At 47.2% G+C, this 21,162-nt stretch overlaps 2 protein-coding genes across 7 annotated transcripts in view; one reads left to right on the top strand and one right to left on the bottom strand.

Annotated features, from left to right (window-relative positions):
• Positions 1-2,269, top strand: part of LOC119431332 (uncharacterized) — a 30,418-nt gene extending 28,149 nt beyond the window's left edge. For 3 of the 5 annotated variants that reach the window (XM_037698833.2, XM_037698820.2, XM_049670351.1), the window contains exon 3: positions 1,591-2,269. In XM_037698833.2, the coding sequence (XP_037554761.1) occupies positions 1,591-1,822 (232 nt within the window). In that variant the 3' untranslated portion in view covers positions 1,823-2,269. The remainder of the gene's footprint in view (positions 1-1,590) is intronic. The other 2 variants (XM_037698827.2, XM_049670358.1) reach the window with 1 other exon arrangement.
• A 418-nt stretch (positions 2,270-2,687) lies between these two features.
• Positions 2,688-21,162, bottom strand: part of LOC119431304 (phosphatidylinositol-3-phosphatase SAC1-like) — an 89,256-nt gene continuing 70,781 nt past the window's right edge. For both annotated transcript variants that reach the window (XM_037698779.2, XM_049670275.1), the window contains one exon: positions 2,688-2,813. In XM_037698779.2, the coding sequence (XP_037554707.1) occupies positions 2,759-2,813 (55 nt within the window). In that variant the 3' untranslated portion in view covers positions 2,688-2,758. The remainder of the gene's footprint in view (positions 2,814-21,162) is intronic.

A 21,162-nucleotide genomic window follows, 5' to 3' on the forward strand; every position in this document is an offset into this window, starting at 1 on the left:
GTCAGTCGGCAACACCCCGTAAAGAAGTGTGGGGTGAAGTTTTAATGATAGCATGCCGTGGAAAATCCTGACCCGACACACAGCCGCAGATGCTTGCCAGGCAAAGAGTGCCGCACCAGTAGCTGCCGCAACTGGCCGAGACATTCGGCTTGAAACTTCCTCGCGCTTGTCGTCAAGGGGCGTTTCGGTCTGATATGGTAGCGGGGTCGCCTTTTCTGCGCTCCCGCGGCGCTCGGTTTCGATATTGCCTGATTTACCGTTGAAATTCGATGATCATGCAATATCTCAAATTAGGTGTGACTTTTAAGATTAAAAAAGATGAGGGTGCATTAAAACGTGCCTGCCTTCAAGTACGCCACATAAAGAACTGCCGCTAAAGCACTAATAAAAAAAAAGTTAATTTTTTTGTGAATTGGTCTCCTTAAGCTCACATTATTAGCGGCAAAGCACGTCCACCTCGCCTAGGAACTCCTCTGCAAAAACGCCGCTGAGCAGTCCTTTGAGTTATGAACTCCTCGCGGGCAAGCAAACACGTTAAGACGTTTGACGCCTTTTGATTTGGCCTTACCGAGGCGCAAGCGCAGGCCAGAGCTTGCGCGGACAAGGAACGCGCGGATAACACAGGCTTCCGAGAGCGAGGGCGACTTGGCGTCGCGGCGATGCCCTCTCCCCACATGCAATACCGCGGGCAGCAGGTGCTCCCTTTTGCCCGCTCTGCTCCATCGAGCAAGCACGAGCCAGCGTCACGAGCGGGTCTCGCGCGCTCGTGATATGGCGTCGCAGCCAATTGGGAAGCTTTGCAGCTACAGACGCTGCCGGCTTTTTTGTTCAATGAGTAATTTCAAGCTCTCGCATAAAAAAAAAACCTATATGTACGAAGGTTATATGAAAGTACCCGCGAAGCGGCTTATGTAACCCTTGCATGCTGACCAAGTATACCCACTTCTGTTCAGTGTAACAAAAAAAAAAAAAAAAAAAAAAAAATTTAAAAAATAAATTCCTACATAAAACCTGAACATATGTTGGCTCACAGGCATCTCTAAAGAACAGATATGTTAACGTAATGTGGAATTATATTTAACTGATTCTTTGATTTACTTTAGTTCCTTTGATTGAGCTACTCAGTATGTGCCAGTGGGTGTGTTCCCGTTCTTGGCCAATCCTCCAGAATGGGCATGTCCCACTACGATTGCTACATAAAACTCATCTAACCAAACCAAACCAAACCAGTCTTTGTAGAGCATCACATAGGCATCACCAATAAACAAAGCTTCACTCCACATAGATTCCAATATGTGCGTTGGATCTGGATATTTTTCTTTTCTAAGTCATTTGCCGATAAAAAAAATATGTATATTATGAAAAAAAAAAAAAACTTTCGGCACTGCTGTTTGCAGAACATTGGGAGAACTTTCGCAATGACTGTTAATGAGCTTAATCCTATCGCTGACAACTCAAAACTTGGGGCATTCACAATGCACCGTAACTGTTGAATAGGTATGTAATAACGGTGTCGGTTTCCGTCTTTCATGCAGTGTTCTCTTGGTCCTTCTGTCATCAGCTAAAAGCAACGCTTTCTCATCTTCCCAGCAGCGCCACAGTCCAGTTCGAAGACTGCATCCGCGAAGCAGTACGTCTTTCAGGCTGCCACCACGAAGTGGACTACCTTGTGACCCTGATGATGACTAAAACGAGAGAACTTCTGAGCCACATGTACAGCACCAACTGCTGGTACCGCTGCAGCCCAGCCGCCGCTGCCAGTACGCCATTCGCCCCTGCCGGACTTGTAGCAGTGGTACTAGTGGTGTTGTGGAGGACATGAAGTTAGTGACCCTGGTCACCCGCAAGTGCTGTGATGCGGTCCCAAGTGTGGTCCTGAGCTCAGCACTCGGATCGAACAGCGCCTGCAGGACTTCACAAAATGCGCTCGTGTCTTTCCTGTCCTTTTAGTGACCGGCGAGAAACGTTTTATCACCGTGGTGAGCAGTGGCGCAGCGTCACTGCAACATCCGCTCAGATGTTTGAAGGCAGTGTTTTGCAGCAACAGACCACTTAACTTATGTGAACACCTAGCGTGACAATGCAGCAACTGTCGCTATAACGGTTTCCTTTAATTTTTGTTTCATAACCAAAAAGGCACATTTACCATATTACCTTCGCACTGCCCATTTGTTGAAATGGTCAAGCAGAAAGAGTGCTGGTCAGCTAGCAGTGTGTTTATCGAGCTCTCACATCTTTTGATGAATGAAATATTCACCCAGGGCTCTGCTTTGCAAACAAAAAGGCACATTTACCATATTACCTTCGCACTGCCCATTTGTTGAAATGGTCAAGCAGAAAGAGTGCTGGTCAGCTAGCAGTGTGTTTATCGAGCTCTCACATCTTTTGATGAATGAAATATTCACCCAGGGCTCTGCTTTGCAGCACATAAACGCAGTGAAGAACTGTAGGGCTTAGCTTCACGGCTGAAAGAAATCATGGGTGCTCAACTTCCTGCTGCGCTTCATATGGAAATGTTTTACAATGAGGAAAAAAAGATAAAAAGAAAACAGAAAAAAGAAAAGAAAAAACAATGAGAAAGAGGTTTACTCATGTACGACATTTCTGCCTTGGCGAATGACCTGGCTCTGCCCAAAACGTCGTACGTGTTACTCCTCTGCCCTTCGCGTCCTGTGATGTGCCGTCAAAAATAAATTGTTCACACTGAATGACTACGACAATTCAACAATTTCTTGTAGATAATATGTCAAAATGTTCATCATATCTCCCACGTTCTATCTTCTTTCGGTGACGAGAGATGTGGGAAGGTCCACCTGTAACAAAACCACAGAAGGGTCCATCTTTGTCCTTGAAGCCGAAGGTGACCAAGCTACTTAATGCACAAGAAATGATTTTTCTCAGCTAAATTACTGTGTTAATGGCATCACATATGCGAGCTTAATAAAGGCATTTGTTCATACTCACTTTAAATCTGTGAAATGCATTAGATAAGTCAAGCAGATGCCATCAGGTGTAAACCGTCAAGCCCGCCAGTGCCTCTAGCATTACTATGCTAGGTTACAAGGAATTTGAGGGAAATTGCAGGTGAAAAAGTGATGGACTCCCTCCTCTCAGCAGAGTGATGCATCGGAAGTATATAAAAATTGCATGCTTTATTTCATGAAAAATGATACTGAATTTTTTTTCTACTTATGGGACACATTTATTGAAGGGATAGCAACGCCTGCTGACACAGCAGACGCATGGTCTTATAAACGCACTCATGTCGTGTTTCACCTCAGTATGGGCTTTTATATTCTTCGCCCTTTTACTTTTCCTGGAACGCTGTAGTTGTACTATTGCCAAGCAATTATTCAGAGTTTTATAGTACTGAAACCAAGCGTACTCAAATTCAGGCTTATTATATCAATGACAATTGGGCGAGTTGGTACGGATGCATGGTTTCAGAACGGCGCAACAAGGAAGACGACAGATGAAAGAACACACGAACACAAGCGCTTGTGTTCGTGTGTTCTTTCGTCTGTCGTCTTCCTTGTTGCACCGTTCTGAAACCATGCATTATTATATCAAAGCAGATCTGAACTCTGTTATTACCGTAAAGTACCGTAGTAATCCACCAAGGTTACAGTACTGTAATGTTTCTGTATTCAATTAACTTGTATTTTTTGTTTTGTATGTTCAAGTTCGTAGCTAGCACATTTTTTCCTTGCAATGCCGCAACGCTGCTCACCTCTGTATTAGTCTGTTAAACATAACTGAATGGCCCAACTGTATGTATAAAATAAACTGACTCAGAACGATATTCAAGAAAATATATGTGGAATGCACACGCACTGAATGTGCAGTCCAGTAATCTTATAACGCTCACATTACACGGACAAAGGCCACATAATTATTAATCAACCTTCACAAAGAAATAATGGCTTGCACTTATGTCAAACTCTCGAGCGATGCATATATATTGACTATGGGCCTACACTAGCCTTCGGCTACTGCCCCAACAGTTCTTTTGTACAAATTATTATCAATGAAAAATAAACTGAATTGAATTGAAATGTAGAAGCAGGCATACCCACACTACCGAACCAATCGTTTTCAAACACCATGGACCAAGTCACTGTCCAAATGTTCGGCAGCGACAGACTCACTCAGCTATGGGCCGGCAGGTGTCACCTAGCCATAGAGTGAAATTAGAAGTACAGTGTAGACCACTTAAAACGTAAGTCACTGGAGTCACGAATATCCGCACTATAAGCGGTACCGCACTATAACCAAAACAATTTTATTGCGGTAGCAATTATATGGACACTCCAGGCACATTTCTAGCTGCCGTAGCTGTTGCCGCAAGGTTCTGTATAAAGTCCAAGGGCAATAAAATAGTCGCCGCGCGCTGTATGCTGTATGTGCGAGTGAAAGCATGCGAGGGTGAACCGGTGATCGCGTCTCAATCTCGCGCACGCAAGGGAGGAAAGCAGGAAGAAAACGCACTGCTTTCCGTCGCGCGCAAGGGTCGAGGGGGGGGGGGGGGGGAGGTGCGTTTACTATGAGCGCGCACGCCTGCCCACAGGGGCCGCTGTATTTTTAAAGCCATCTGCGACGGGGGCACAGTCCACCGTGCACTGTGTTTTAGCAGATTAGTTCACTTTGATGCGAGCAGCAGCACGAAGGTCAATTCGCTCACTGCTGCTGCCGCGCTTCCTCACTATAGGGTTCTGACAGCAAGTTTCCATGGTCACCGAGTGAGATGAGTTCATGTTTGCTTGTGCGTGCGTGACACCATGCTTGTTAATGCGCAGAGAGCCGCAGCGACTGACATGCTTTCGCGTTCTCCCACCATTGCATCATTCTGCCCGCTCCTCGCGAGGAATGCTGGGATGCGTGGCTTGGTGCGCCGAGCAAAAAATATGAACAGAGCTATTCATGCGCCAGCAATGTTGGAACACGCCCGACGGCGCGAGACGCGCCGGTTGTTCGCCACCGTGACGTCACGGAGCTCGACGTGAGCACTCGCATTACGTTGGAGTATATCTGCGACTTGAGGGGAGCGTTCGTCGTCTCAGTTGACTGCCATTTCCAGGCAGCCGCACTGTAACCAGTATTTCGTCTCCCGCAACTGCACTATAAGCGATACGTGTATACATGGAGTGCTATGGGAAAATTAACGGGAGTCTGAAAATACCATACTATATCTGGTCCTGCACTATAAGCGGTTACGTTATAAGTGGTCTATACTGTATGTACATGTACTTGCTTCACACTCACTACCGTTAATCAATCTCTTTTTCGCTACATTCTGCATGATTAATTACCCATGGCTGCTCTTAAATTCAAATGGTTCCCGGAACTCTACGCCTCACATCTGGAGCTGAATGGCATTGAACTTCTATTAATCGTTGCCTTGGCTTGCATGCAACAGTGATTATTACTACATAGATTGTCCAACCTTGGTCGGTAGCATTTTGTTCGAAAGTAAAGTGCGCTCCGTGGAGTTGTCAAAAAAGCAAAACATTTAGAGCTGTTTTATACAGCTCTAATTTCACATTGGAATTTTCATTTAAGGGTTACTTGGGTACAGTATAGACCACTTATAACGTAACCGCTTATAGTGTAGGACCGGATATAGTGCAGTCTTTTCAGACTGCCGTTAATTTTCCCATAGCACTCCATGTATACACGTATCGCTTATAGTGCAGTTGCGGGAAACGAAATACCGGTTACAGTGCGGCTGCCTGGGAGCAAGGAAGTCGGCGGAGACGGCGAACGCTCCCCTCAAACGGGCGCCCCAAGGAGTGCTGGAGGAAGAAAGAGAGATGAAGTGGAGGAGAAGGGCACGTGGTGCGAACGAACAGTCAGTGAGGCTGAAACCAGAACCTTGAGTGCGAGAAAATATCACGGCGCGCACAGCGAGCGAGGGCCAACTGCCAACTGCCAACGCCGGCCAACGCTCGCTTCACGATAACGGCAGTAAACGAAACTTCAGGGAGGGAATGGGCGGTGCCGGCACGGCACGGCGAAGGGCACACGCGGAGACCGTGGAATGTGAGCGAGGAGGTCGGCAGGGAAGCGGATTTCGCCTTGGCAACTCCGCCGCTTCAGTGGCTCTCCTCACCCTCCCTCGTAGCTCCCTCACTGTCGACGGTCACCGTCTTCACAGGGCTGAGGCTGCGGCGACCTACCACCCAGACAAACGGGTGTCACTGGGACGCCCCCCACGCCCACTCCCCCAGCGAGGCCTGGCTCGCAGGGAGACCTCGCTCCTGCTGCGGCTTCGCATCGGCTGCAGCTGGACGGCAGCACGCAGCCACCGACTTGGACGAGCGACGTCCCCGGCCTGCACTTCCTGTGGGGAGCCGGAGACCATTGAACATCTCCTGCTGGCCTGCCCGGCGTACCTCCAGCAGCGGGGCCCACCCCTGCAGATGTTCCGCCGCCTGGGCCTCCCCTCTGGCAAGGAGGAAGATCTCCTCTTCCCCGGCCGACACCACCTTTCTGCACTTCGAGGCGTCGTGGAGTACCTTGACTCGTCAGGGCTCTCCGCACGCCTCTAAGGCATTTCTGCAAGCGGGAAGGCCTCACGGCCTCCCATCCCATCCCGGGCCTGACAGGCCCGGAACAACACTCCTGCAGACTCTGCAGCACTCTACGGCCTACCTCCTCGGCCGGTACGTGCCGCCTCAGCCTGCCGGTTTGCCCCGTCCAGCCATGGTGACGACTCCACACTACCCCTCTTTCTCTCCCACTTACCCCTCCCTGTTGGCGCTGAGCCGTGCTCCCTCAAGGGCTGCAGAAGATAGCGTCAACCTTTCCCTTTCCTCACGAACCACTTACTACTCACCGTGCGCGCCCGCAGGCGCCGCCGCTCCAACCGGCCCGGCGCCAGCTCCCCGAAGTTTCGTTTTCTGCCGTTATCGGGAAGCGGGCGGTTGCCGGCGTGGGCAGTTTCGTTGGCCGGCCTGGGACAGCGCCGCTGCTTCCCTCTGCGCCGTAGCCGCAGCGTGCAAGGTCAACACGTGACTAAAAATTAGAGGAAGCATTAAGGAGAAAGAAGGGTTCACTATCATTTTCTACGCGTGGCTACGGTAGCGTGGCTGAGACGTCGGCACGTACACGCATGTTTCGGCGCAACGTAGAATCGGCGACCTTGCCATTTGAGAGAGGGTGAAATTTCCGCCGCGTTTTTATTTCTTTCTTTTTCTTTTGTTTTGTTCGCGCGCGACATTGAAGGGTCTCTCCTAAGCTTTTGCTCTATGGCGGTGCTGGAGCAATGCCGGTCGGAGGCGCCGCAGCGTGATTTGGTTCGAATTAACGAGATTAGACTGTAAATTGAATGCAAACGTTCTAGCCGGATTCCTCGACTGTCGCATACGCGTGGCGGCTCAGTGCACATGTTTTGCATGTGTGCGGGCCTTGGAAATTGTTGCTTTGGTTATAGTGCGGTACCGCTTATAGTGCGGATATTCGCGACTCCGGCGACTTACGTTATAAGCGGTCTACACTGTATTTCATGCTTCACCTTCGTATCAAAACAGCAACAATACTTGCTATCAATGGAAAAAGGAAGTCAAAATACTACAACATGGGGAAATGAGTAAACAATGTTATGTCATGTTTACCGGCATTCCCACATCTAGCACATGCTCCGAGGCCAGTGCGCATTCCTGCCGGAGGTATTTTTGTTGCAATCTTGATTTATTTTACCTCTATATGTGAAATTGGAAGGTATGGACGGTGTTTGCCGTGTTTGGAAAGAAAGCAGTTTGCCACATAGCAGGAGTGTGACATTGGAGGTTTTGTGCAACGCGCCTTCTGACTCGCAGAGTGTGTAGGCCTAGATCGGGGTCAAAGAGCAGCAACTGCAGCTGGCGGCGTTGCTGACATCGTCCTCGTCCTGCCCCTCGTGTGGGAAGCCCTTGAAGAGGGTAGTGGGTTTTCAGGCGCCTCGATACAAGGCACCGGCGCTTGGCAGCCGGCATGTTGTACAGACACTATATACACAGGTAGTGTAGCATGCTTCTAGGAACCCTATACACCCACTATGTTTGGCACTGTGCAGCGACAGAAACTACGATGACAAAACGCCATGCATGGTTGGTGCTCATAGTGTCCAGTTTTATTAAAGAGAGCATCGGCATGAACGTGTGCCAGAAGAAACTCAGCACCATTTCAAAACAGCCTCACCCTATCACTGCGCACGCATACTACTGTAAACAAAAGATAAATCCACCCATATAAGCATTAAAGGCGTGGTTGCTACAAAAAAAGCTGATTTTCTTCACTGCACTAAGCACACAGCCAGCAAACTAAGCGTATACTAGAGCGACATGCGCAGTGACTCAATAAATTCGGAGAGGCGATTGGAAAACTAGGGAAAACCTGAATTCAAGCTAACAATGGTTCCTGTTACTGAATTTTTCGTGCATTTCGCCCATGAGCAGCCAACATGGCGAGGTCAACTGATGTTAAATGTCCCGGATATTGAGCGCGACCAAACCATATTGCTTTTTAAAAAATTAAGGGCAATAATTTTGCCTCGCTCTTCATCCTCTTAGATTACTTTTAGTAGATTTTTCTGTGCTTGTCATTTGAATATCGCAGAGGCAACAAAATTTGCATCGTGGAGCTCTTTAAAAATATTACTCAACGAAAGTAATTGTGCGTTCGTATTTAAGCTCATTAGACTATTATGGGGCGCATGGATATGAAGCACTACACTCCAAGAAACGTTTGCACCCTTTGGGGCTTATTGTGTCCCCAAATAGTGATCTCACGTGCACTTCCAGTTTTATTAAAGAGAGCATCGGCATGAACGTGCTTTTCTTATACACTGCGCGCCTGGTACTTGAAGGTCACGAACAGAATGGCTGTTATCAGTGTGATATAGCATTCTTCACAATAAAGTAGTGACAGAAGTTTTTAAGAAAGGAAACGGAAGCAAGACAGATGAAAACTTATTTCGGGATCAAGTAAATACCCGAAGTATGTAAACTTTTTTCTTTAGTATATATGGTTAAGCTTGGAAGTTTTGAAACTTTCCACAAAAATGTGCGCATTACTGAGACTAATCACATTTTTTGGTTAGGCAGTAAGAGAGAAAAGTATCAAAAATGTGTCAAATGAGCCGACGAACGAATAGTATCGAAACATAAATGGTCTTTAACCCATATATGCGTAAACTTTGACTTAAAGTATTTACTTGATAAAAAGACTTTCAGAGGCTTCAGAAAATGGTATTACGAGTTGATCGATTGAAAATTTTGTTGTAATTGCCGATTTTTAGCCTTCCTACATGTAGGAAACTAGGCAAATACTCCTTATTGGGTGAGATAGAATTTAAAATAGTTATTCCAAACTTTTATGTCATATTTCTCACAATGCATAGTAGTTTTCTCATGGCAGGGAGAACAAATTGTTTGTCCTGCAGAAACACAATGTGGTCTAATTGGCCTGATCAATTTTGTGTTTTCAGCAATTTGCTCTTTGCATGCAATGACTTGCAAGCTTTCTTGTATATGGCTGCTATGGTCTTTGAAATGCGGGCAGTTCACCTTTATTGCTTCCCACCCTATAGTGCTAGAATGCATTCACATGCATCAAGAAGGTATGCAAGTCGCAAAGAATACAGCTTCTTGCTCATATAGCAGTGCAGTATATTGTAATGACTTTGTGAAGTCTGTCCCCTCCATCCTTGTTAGCTTGCATCAAGTGATTATAAAAGGCTTCAACTCTTCAACCGGACATTTGAATTGCTTTCTATCCAATGTCTTATTCCCAGGTGCTTGGGTTCATCACCCTGAGCGTTAGAAGCGACTGCAACAGTAGTGTAGCATTTGCAGTGATAGATGATTACATCAGAATCACAATCAACTCAGTAGTCAAAAGCTTGCAGCCATAATTTGAAAATTATTCCAGCAAAGTTTCACTAATGCTGATCAGTCTAGGTAAAACGCACCGAAGAGAGAGTGCCTGAAAGCTCTTCATCCTATCTCATCTATCGTCGCAGCGTTAATTATTTTGCTATGCACAGTAGTTGGTGTTATGTACAGCTGCAGCGGAAAAAGATCAGCACAAGTGGCCGATGACTGGAGCAGGGAAATTGCGGTACCCAGAGCTCTTGCTCCCAGGCACACTGGTATCTAAGGTGCCACATGATTCAGGTATCAGAGGGGGTGCTTGGCACTCTCGTTATCGGTGTGCTAGGGAATAACAGCATCGCGTGCCGCAATTTATCCGCTCAGGTGATCGGTCATTTGTGCTAATCTGTTTCCGCTGCAGCTGTACAAAAAAGGTGATCACTTCCATCTATGAAAAATGTTTCGAATGTATCTATACTAGTCAGGGTTGCTTCATGAATTGGTGTGCTGCAGGACTAGGTGCTAGGAAAACAGGTTCAGGTCACATATGCGCTTCCTTTCCGTATACTTTTTGACATTTTACTGGTGGCTCAGTGATAACCTTGTTATCATCACTGCATTACAGATCTACTGCTTCAGCCAATAAAAAAAAGTGCTGCCCGGAGAATAGTTCCTGCCATGCTCATGGCATATTCATGGCTGCTTTTCTTATCAGTTACTACCACAGGATAATTTCCAGGCAGAATAATTGAGAGTGCTGAGGGTCCCTCATCACGAGTGTCAATATTCTGATAAATTATTTTCAGTCCTTGTGCAGCTTTGTTTGCAAAAGCATATCAAGGAATGTCTTCCTTACCAAGAAGAAGGAAGAAAAGTGTTTATGTGATAGACATGAATTCATGATTACCTTAGTCTCTCTTTGATGGGATATTCAGCTATATGAAGGCTATAGGACGTCCATACTATAGGCTCTCGAAACAGCACCAAATCTGCCTGTTGTCCTACATATAGGACGCTGCTGTTTCAAATGTTGCAAGTGTTGAAGTTTTCAATACAAAGCATACATATTCTGTAAGTTTATGCATTTTGTCCCTTATGAACAAGTACTCATATACACGGCAACAATAAATTAGATTTGAATCAATTTTTTTAAAATTTTCTTCCCTGACATGGCACCCTTTTCGAAGTACCAAAAAACACGATGTTGCACCTGTCGTTACACGGAAACGTCTAGATGCACACTTGGCAAATTTCTCACAGAGAAAAGTTATGATCTTATGAATATAGGCTGGGAACTGCAAGCTACAAAAAATGTGAGGAGTTACGGTGAACGCAATAAGTGTACAACATGTAGGACACAAGGCATATATTGGTTAAGATTGAATCTGTGCGAAATGGCTGTTGTTCATGTGTAAATTAAGTGACAGGTTTCATAGTAAATATGTAAAATTTAGGGCATGCATAATATTTATGCCGAGTACTTTTTATGTTATGCAAGAAACAAAATGAAATTACATGCACCCCACCTCCAGACATGCTACTGTGTTCCTCCGAGACAATGGAGATATGTAGCAGCCGCCTGCAAGGCAAGAGAGCATGGCGGATCATCATAGAGTACAGAAGATCTTCGGCTGTAGGCCTGAACTCGGATGCCAAGCCAGTGCCGTGTCGCTATGTTGCTTCAGATGCGATTAACGACGCTTGAGTAGCACGGCCGATCTCGGTGCTGTCAAGAGGTTTCAGTTGTCACTGCAGTCGCCAATGTGTGTGGCCTTTCGCATGTGAAAACGGTGTTGATAAGTAGGGCATGAGCCCAGCACAGACATGTAGTAATAAATGACGATGACATAAAAAAGTAAAAATGACACATTTCTTTTTTTTAAGCGCCGCTTTCTGGAACTGAAAGCGCAGCAGTGCCTTATACCAGGTGTTTTCTTCTATGCGGAACACTATTGCTGCGAGACAGAAGAAGAAAACTACAGCATTAGGCCGGCACTGATGAAGAAGAGGCAGAGGTTGATCCTTGCCATCTTGGCTGGCTGCTGTTACGCCTGTGCTACTCGCCGTACTTGGAAATGCTTGTAAATATTTGTAAATACAGTTAAACCTGGATATAACGAAATTGACAAATTCCCCAAAAACTTCGTTATAAAGAGGATTTCGTTATACGCAGGTTCGGCACGAAAATTAGAAAAAGAAACGCTTACCGTATTTACTCGATTTTAACGCGCCCTCGATTGTAACGCGCACCCGTTTTCCGTGACAAAATGAGAGGAAAAAAAATCCTTTACAGTACCGCGCACCTCATGCTTTGGAATCACTCATCCTTGGAATGCCACACCAGGTAGTGGATGCGTGGACGCGTGTCATTTCGCACAAGCTCGAGGCGTCGGAAACGAAGAGCGAGCGACACGATGGCGTCGTAGCGTCGTATAGTGTCACCTAGTGGCAGGTTAGTGAAGTGAAGCGCAGAGACTTGCACAGTAACCAAAGAGTGGCGCTGCCAGCGCGCTGAAAAAAAAAGAAGTTTTTTTTCTTCGGCAACATCAACTGGAAAAGCAGAGTGCCGGCTTGGCGGGCTAGGCCAGCTGCAGCAAGCGGCGGGATCAGGTTTGAATGAACGGAGAGGGAAAGGTCACGCCCGCGGTGGCAAGATCGCTGGGTCGAGGGATGCAGGCCCGCCTCGCGCACGCTCGCACACACGCACGCACACATGCGCTCGCTCTCGCCTCGCAGTCGCCGTGAATTCGAGCGCGCCAAGCACGACGCCGCCGCTTCGCATTCCGTCGCGGCGGAGAAGGTGCTTCCGGTTGCTGCTCGTGCAAAAATGACAAAATTTGGGGCGAAATCTTTAGGTTGTTGGCGGGGAAAATTCGTTATTTCGAGGGGGTCTCCTGCTGCCACTTCGTTACGTCGAGGTCTCAAATGCATGTGCTTCCATGGAGTAACGACGGGGAATAGAAAAACTTCGTTATATCCAGGAATTTGTTATATAGAGGTTCGTTATAAGCAGGTTTAACTATATACGGTTTTTTGTGCAACATTTGGTGAGGGGTACGCTGCCTGTTCATCACCATCACCCAAGCATGGAACTCTGAAGCGGTTGCCGCGTTGTTCCCTTGGCGATGGTCACTGAAGCATGCGCCGCGCCGGAACCTACCGTGCAACAGCCGTCCCCGCCGTCTGTCATCTTATTGCTTCAGCAAGATCCGGGCACCTTCTGTGGCACAGATGACTTGGACGTCGAGGATTGGATTGCATGGTATGAGCGTGTCAGCAGACAGAACAGGTGGGACAATATGCTTATGCTGGCGAATGTGATATTTTATCTGAAGGGAACCACGCGCATCTGGTACGAGACGCATGAGCACGATCTGACCAGCTGGGACCTTTGCAAAGAAAAACTGAATGACTTGTTCGGCAAGCCCTTGGGTCGTCAGCTAGCCGCTAAAAAAGAACTTGGCTCTCGCGCGCAGTCATTCACTGAATTATACATTTCATATATTCAGGATATTCTAGCGCTTTGCCGTAAAGTTGACAGTAACATGTCCAAAGCAGACAAGATCGGGCACATACCCAAGGAATCGCAGATGCCGAATTCAACCTCTTAGTATTCAGGAATTGTGCCACCGTGGATGCTATTGTGGAAGAGTCGGCGATTCGAACAAGCAAACTCCCGCCATATCGCCCAGCAATTCACCAGGCTCCCCAATACTGCCGCATAGTCATCATGTGAAGAACCACTACCTACGTAACACTCGCCGGTTTCGAAAACTTTGACACGGATCGTTCGTGAACTAGAAGCAATGTCACCAGCCCCTCTCGTGCCCGATGTCTCGACTGCTAACCAGCCTATGGTTTCATTGATTCAAGCCGTGGTTCGACAGGAGGTCGCTAATTTGGGACTCTCCTCTGTCTGCACTGTTCGCATGCCACCAGTTGCACCAGTCAAACCACTGGTTCCACCAGACGCACCGAGGAACCAGCCCTTTTACTCGCGATACCGCAATCCCGCTAAGTGGAGGACGCCGGGTGATCGCCGAATATGTTTCACATGCTCTCGAGTTCGGCATATTGCGCGACACTGCTGGAGCCGTCAGATGTTGCCGGCTGGCTGCAGCACCCGGAATCCTCGTCCCGAAGGCTACTCCTGTGCAACATTGTCGTGCTCTCCACCGACTGACACGCCTGACGTCGACACTCGCACCAACGTGTAAAGCAGTCACCATCGCAGCGCAATCGCCGATCTCGCTCGCCGCAAGCCCGCCGATTCCCTTTGCCGCAAGCCTGCCGTTTCCCATCACCTGCCAACTCTGGACGCTATGCATCGGAAAACTAACGAGTGAAGCGCCCGGAGGTGACGCTGCATTCTTGACCCGGCTTCGAAATCCTCGTTTGACTGTCCCTACCCGCTCTAATTTGCTCGCAGTCCAAGTCGACGGTGTTACTGTTACGGCCCTTATCATCACCAGTGCACAATCTCGGTGATGAGCACCAGTCTTCGTGAGAAGCTGAAGAAAGTCCTGACACCCGCCATACAATGTACAGTAAGAGTCGGCGATGAAAGCACCCCTCCTGTTGTTGGAACGTGCACTGCCCGCGCTACCATATTTTGCCATAGGACGAGCGCTCAGTTTCTTGTGCTTGAGCAGTGCCCATATGACGTGATCTCGGGCACTGACTTTTCGTCCACACATTCAGCCCTCGTCGACTGCGGCACCGGTGTCCATCTGGAACTCCCTTCTGCCCCCAAGACTCTTCCTGCTAAGCCTACACAACTGTGTTCTTTAGAGTTTGTGCGATTGCAGCCCCAATCCACTACTTATGTTCTTTTGACGCCCTCTCCTGCTGTCGCTGACGGGGATTACGGTGCATCCCCTATTATTGATGTTGTCTTGGCACACAATGTGACCCTACCACACATGGCTGTCGAAAATGTCAACAATGAAGCTTACCTGCCTATGCTCAACTTTGGCTTATCTGCCCGTGTTCTACCATCCGGAATTGAGCTTGCAACGTTGTCATCCCTCAACGACTGTAAGATCTCCACGCTAACATATGAAGCGCCTTCGAGTCCGACGTGCGCAGCAGGATTCATCAGCTTGCCCACCAGTGAATTCAACAAAATGATAGCCATGAACCTTTCACCTGCGCAGGCTGATGAGCTCTGCCATGTGTTAGCGTCGTACCGGGATGTTTTGCGTTTCTGCTGCTAAATGGGCGATTATACAAACAGAAGTCGACAACATGGCGGAAAAAGACATTAAAGAACCTTCGTCTAGCCCATGGGCCAGTTGTGTTCGTCAACAAAAAAGATGGCACCTGGTGTTTCTTTGTTGATTAGACACCTGAACAAGATCACTAAGACGGACGTATGTCCGTTGCCACGCATAGATGATGCCCTCGACTGTCTCCACGGAGCGAGTTATTTTTCGTCCATCGACCTGTGGTGTAGCTATTGGCAGGTTGCCGTAGATCCTATGGACCGCGAGAAGACCGCATTCGTGACACCTGACAGGCTATACCAATTTAAAGTTATGTTCTTCGGTCTTTGCAATGTGCCAGCCACATTTGAGTGCATGATGGATTCGCTCCTTCGTGGATTCAAATGGTCAACCTGCTTATGTTACCTAAATGATGTGTTTTCTCAACTATATTTGCCAGCCATATTCAGCGCCTCTTGGCCATTCTCCAAGTGTTCCACAGCGCCGGTCTTCAGCTTAACTCATCCAAGTGCCACTTTGGTCACTGCGAAATAAGTGCTCGGTCACCTTGTTAATGATGTAGGAATCCGACCTGACCCAGAAAAAATTTGCGCCGTGAAGCATTTCCCTGTACCTTGCTCAACCAAAGACGTTCGCTCCTTCATTGGCTTATGTTCCTACTTTCATCGCTTTGTCAAAACTTTCGCTGACATCGCCCGTCTGCTTAACGACCTTCTCAAGAAAGATACACCTTTCTTCTGGGGCCATCGAGAAGCTCATGCATTTTCTGCACTTATCCGCCTTCTGACGACTGCTCCTCTGTTGGTGCACTTCAACCCATCTGCTCCTACAGAAGTTTGGATGGATGCCAGTGGATACGGAATCGGAGCTGTCCTTGCCCAGCGCCTGCATGGTCGTGACTGCATCATTGCGCACGCCAGCCGCCTGCTGTCTGCCCCAGAACGCAATTACTCAATTACCGAGCGTGAATTCCTTGCCCTTGTTTGGGCCATCTCCAAATTTCGGCCATAGCTCTTTGGCCGCCCATTCACGGTAGTGACTGACCACCATGCCCTCTGCTGGCTTTCCTCGCTGAAAGATCCTACAGGCCATCTCGGATGCTGGGCTTTGCGATTACAAGAGTACTTGTTTACCGTTGTGCACAAGTCTGGCCAATTACATCAGGATGCGGACTGCCTGTCCCGTTATCCCGTGGATACACCCGACAGCACCGACCCTGACACCGATGCCTGTGTTCTTTCTATATCCCCTTCAGTCACGGCGTACACATTTGTGTACGCGACTTATTTTCGCAATTTCTCTGCAGTGGTGTCAAGGAATAGATCGCAGACATTAAGCTTATAGTAACTTGAAAATTCCGCTTACCTAACGCACCTCCATTTTATTTCTGAGTGCAATGTGTCACTATACACGACCGCTTTGGTGAAGGCACTACCGTGTTTGACGGGCTGTTCGACGTGAAGCGGTTTGGTAGCAGCTGTGAAATAACTTTTTTTTCCTTTCTAGTAATGCTTGCAGCGAATAATTAAATTGTGTATGTAATTCGAGCGGTTTACTAAATTTATTTTATGAAGAAACGTAGTATGACTGACTGATCACTAAGCAGATATTCGATAACTCTATAATTATAATGAGTCATCATAATATGCACAAGGAGTCCTTCCACTACCTAGATTTGCTTTCAATGGAGCATGCAGTACCATGGCATAAATATTTGTAAATTTCATACATTTATCGAAAGTCTATCATAATTCGTGACTGAAGGGGATATCTCAGTTTCTTCATTTCGGCGATGAACAGCGGCGTGATCCGGCGTTACGTTCCATCAACTGTCTCAGTTCCGGGGCCTTTGACGAGTCACTCCGAATGTTTACCTTACATGACACTTTATACCGCCACAGTGTATGCACCGAAGGCCCTGAGCGCTTGCTGGTGGTGCCCTCACACATGCATTCTACTGTCCTTCAGCAGCTTCACGACGAACCTACAGCAGGCCATCTTGGTGTAACACGCACTTATGATCGCGTACGACATCGTTTCTTTTGGCCTGGGCTTTATCGCTTCGTACAGAAGTATGTTGGCAGCTGCGAACTGTGCCAGCAACGCAAGAGACCACCGACGCTTCCCACCGGCATTCTTCAGCCTATTGATGTCCCAGTAGAGCCGTTCCTCTGCGTCGGCCTCAATTTGCTCGCACCTTTCCCTACACCAGCATCAGGGAACAAATGGGTTGCTGTTGCGACAAACTATGACACACGTTAGCTATTACGTGCACATTTCCAACCAGCTGTGCTACCGATATTGCCGACTTCCTTCTCCACGAAGTGATTCTGCATCACAGAGCTCCTCGTCAACTGCTCACCGATCGCGGTCCTTACATGTTGTCCCATGTCATCGATGACCTTCTATGCTCATGTTCCACAAAACACAAAGTCACCACCGCCTATCACCCTCAGACAAACGGCCTCACCGAACGCCTGAATCGCACCATAACCGACATGCTCTCCATGCAAGTTTCCGCCAACCACTGCGACTAGGATGCTACATTACCCTTTGTTACATTCGCCTATAATTCGTCACGCCACGATACGGCAGGTTGTTCACCGTTTTATCTTCTTTTTGGCCGGGAATCGACACTACCCATGGATACTTTACTACCAACCGCTTCACAACAACCATTGGAGTGCACGCAAGATGCCATTGCAAGGGCGAACACTGAGCGTCCTATCGCCTGCGGCCTGCGACCACCTTCAGTTGTCGCAGGTGTCACAGAAGATCCGTTACGACTGCCATCACAAGGATGTATATATTACACTTCTGGATCCTTAGTGCTCCTCTGGTCGCCAACTCGACGCGTTGGTCTCTCAGTGAAGCTTCTACCACGCTACCATGGTCCTTATCACGTTCTGCGCCAAGTTACTGACGTGACGTACGAGATTGCACCGGCAAAGTCAATGTTACCATCTGTGCCAGTCCAGACTGACGTAGTTCACGGTGACAAAGTCGTCACCGTGATGTTCCGTATAATGTCCAAGTGCGATAAGATCACGCCCTGTGTGCCATATGTTGTTGTTGCGAAGGAAAGCATGCGAGGGTGAGCCGAGAGGAATGGTGGCTTGATGTGCACTATCTTCCTGCGAAGGGTCCCACGCGCCCAGTGTTGGAGGTGACGTGATCAAAGGGTAAACTCATTTGCTGATGCTGCACTCTAACCTGCCCGGATGGTGCGAGTGTTTTCGCCCAGGGGTTATGCTGCGAGACAGAAGAAAAAGATTACAGCATTAGGAAAGCACCGATGAAGAAGAGGTAGAGGTTGATCCTCGCCATCTTGGCTGGCTGCTATTACACCTGTGCTACTCGCCGTACTTGTAAATATTTGTATATATACGGTTTTTGTGCAACACTATATTTTAAAATAATTTCATATTTAGGCCTCTGCCATTATTGCAAATTGGCTATGTGGATGGGTGGACATTAGCATTAATAAGAACAATTTCGACAATAGTTTCACAAATGACCTGGAATATGCTAATTAAAATTTAAGTTACCCACTCTAGGCCGCATGTTGTAATTACAAAATTGCAGCTGAGAAGTAGTGAAGTCATGCCTGCTTAGCAGAAATCCTAGCACCACGTTCTTAGATATCTCTTCCCAAAATCTGCTAAAAAAATGCCTCAGCGTTCAGTGCCTGAACTGTTAGAGGCACGTTTTTAGAAAACTTTACTAGAACACCAATGTATCGTAGCACATTTTAAGCTCGAAGTCTCGAAAGTGGTGCTAGTCCTACGATTTCTGCCAAGCAGCATCACTTTACCAATGCTCGTCTTCAATTTTGTAATTACAACATGTGTAAATTAGCACGTTTTCGGTAAACAGCAAAATTATCGAAATGCTTCTTGCTGCTAATATCTGCCTAGTCACGTAGCCTTTCTGGAAAAATGGCAGAGGCCTAGTTAAAAAAAAATGTTCCACATAAAAAGACACGCCTGGTATATATATAGTCACGTGGAAGTGACGGGCGCTGGTAGGCAGGCAGACGAAGAACTTGTGCATGCCAAACAAACTAGAATTCAGCGACATTGGCGGCGCAGTCGGTGATCACCGGATACACACTGCCCCCTACGCAAGTCTGTCCTCTATTTACATTGTATGGTCACTCAAGGCAAATTTTCGCCGTCGTCGTCACCGTGATGTTCCGTATAATGTCCAAGTGCGATAAGATCACGCCCTGTGTGCCATATGTTGTTGTTGCGAAGGAAAGCATGCGAGGGTGAGCCGAGAGGAATGGTGGCTTGATGTGCACTATCTTCCTGCGAAGGGTCCCACGCGCCCAGTGTTGGAGGTGACGTGATCAAGTGCACGCTTAGGGGGGAAAGCGAGCGCGCATCTTCTATAGCCCAGTCGTGGCTGTGCAAGGTGCGACTGAGCGCTTACGCGGCCCACGCACCACATCTTGGAAGTAATCTGCAATGGGTGCAATGACGAAGGCCGAGCCTAGATGGCTGGTGGCTTCATGGTCACTGTGTGCCCACACGCCTAGTGCTGGAGGTCACGTAATCTGAAGTTTTGGAGATGCGTTGAAGCCAGAGGAAGCAAGAAGTGTTCGCACCCCGCTGCCGTCACTTTTCATCACGCCAGCGTTGTTATAGAGTGTGTTCACAGTTATTCAACGAGACCTGTACAAGTTTGCCTGTGCACGCATGACACCATACTTCTTAATTAGTAGGCAAATGTTTACTGCAATTTATACGGCCGACAACACTATAAACCTCCCTTCGTGTAGTTGCCTAATACTCTGCTATCGCTATCAATGCTTCGCCTTTCGTGGCGAAACTTCGATATTTATTATTATAATTTTTTTTTGATGATGCGTCATCTAATCAGTGAATTGGCAGCACCGAATACCGGCCGACAGCCGAAGACACTTTTCTACACTCTAATGCCGGCCCACTACGCCGTTTTAGGCTGCATACATCGTGAGAACGTAACACAGGGCCAGGATAATATTATGCTTCTATTGCAAAGTTATTCTTTATTGCACTTCGCCAGTAGTCCGAACGGCGCTCCGGCTACATTATCACTGAGGTCTGCCAGTTGTGAAAGGTGAATGATGAATATAATTCAGCAAAACGATGCTGTTCTGCCATGCACGAGGTCACTGCATCTCTCCGTTGTGCCAGAGAAGCATACTGCACCCTGAAGTGCGCTTGGGCATTAGAGCCCAGTGACGCCCAAAAGAACTTTCGTTTCGTCTCTCGCTTAAATAAAAAGTATTCCGTTTAAAACTTTCAGAAACAAACCATCTTTGTACAAAATACCAAATGTATTTAGGAACCAATCTTTACCATGAGATTTGAGCCTGAATTCGCCCATCTCTTCAGTTGACACATTTTTTATACTTTTATCTCTTACTGACTAACCAAGAAACATCGATTAGACTCTGGAAAATTTTTTATAAAAAAACTTCGAGAACACCCCACATTTATCCAAGTGCTTCATCCATATGACAACTAGCTGCCTTTAATCAGCTTAACATACAGACGTGCAATGTATATTTTTTCAACTAATTAGGAGATTTCGAAGGGGCTCCATAAGTATTGCAATTTAGCCAATTCAACATCACAAAACAGTCATGGACAAAGAACACAAACAAGTCAACCGCCAAGGCGTTTTTTTTTTTTCTTTCCCAACTGAAGTTTTGGTTAATGCCATCATATTCAAATGGTAACTAAGCAGGGAAGAAATATTTTCAGCTAAACTTAACTTGAGAGTAAGATGGCATGCATTTGATTTTTCAGAAAGGAATTAGAGATGCTCGAGCAGAATGTATGGTAAATTTCGGATGGGATGAACCGGTGCGTCCTCTGTCAAGTCTAAAAATTCGGCCGCATTGATGATCAGGTTTGCTATTAGTGAGCTTTACTACCTGTGCTAAAATCACATATAGACCTGCACCTTAACAGCTAGCGGCCCAACTGTGATAATCAAAAGTAGTGGGTAAACCTTTTACTAACAAAATGAGGCACAAATACAAGGGCAGATATGCTTCTTGGTGTCGGCAAATTGTATTCCTTATAAATTACATT

This window comes from Dermacentor silvarum, chromosome 1 (assembly GCF_013339745.2).
Source record: "Dermacentor silvarum isolate Dsil-2018 chromosome 1, BIME_Dsil_1.4, whole genome shotgun sequence".
In the NCBI taxonomy this organism is placed as follows: Eukaryota; Metazoa; Arthropoda; class Arachnida; order Ixodida; family Ixodidae; genus Dermacentor; species Dermacentor silvarum.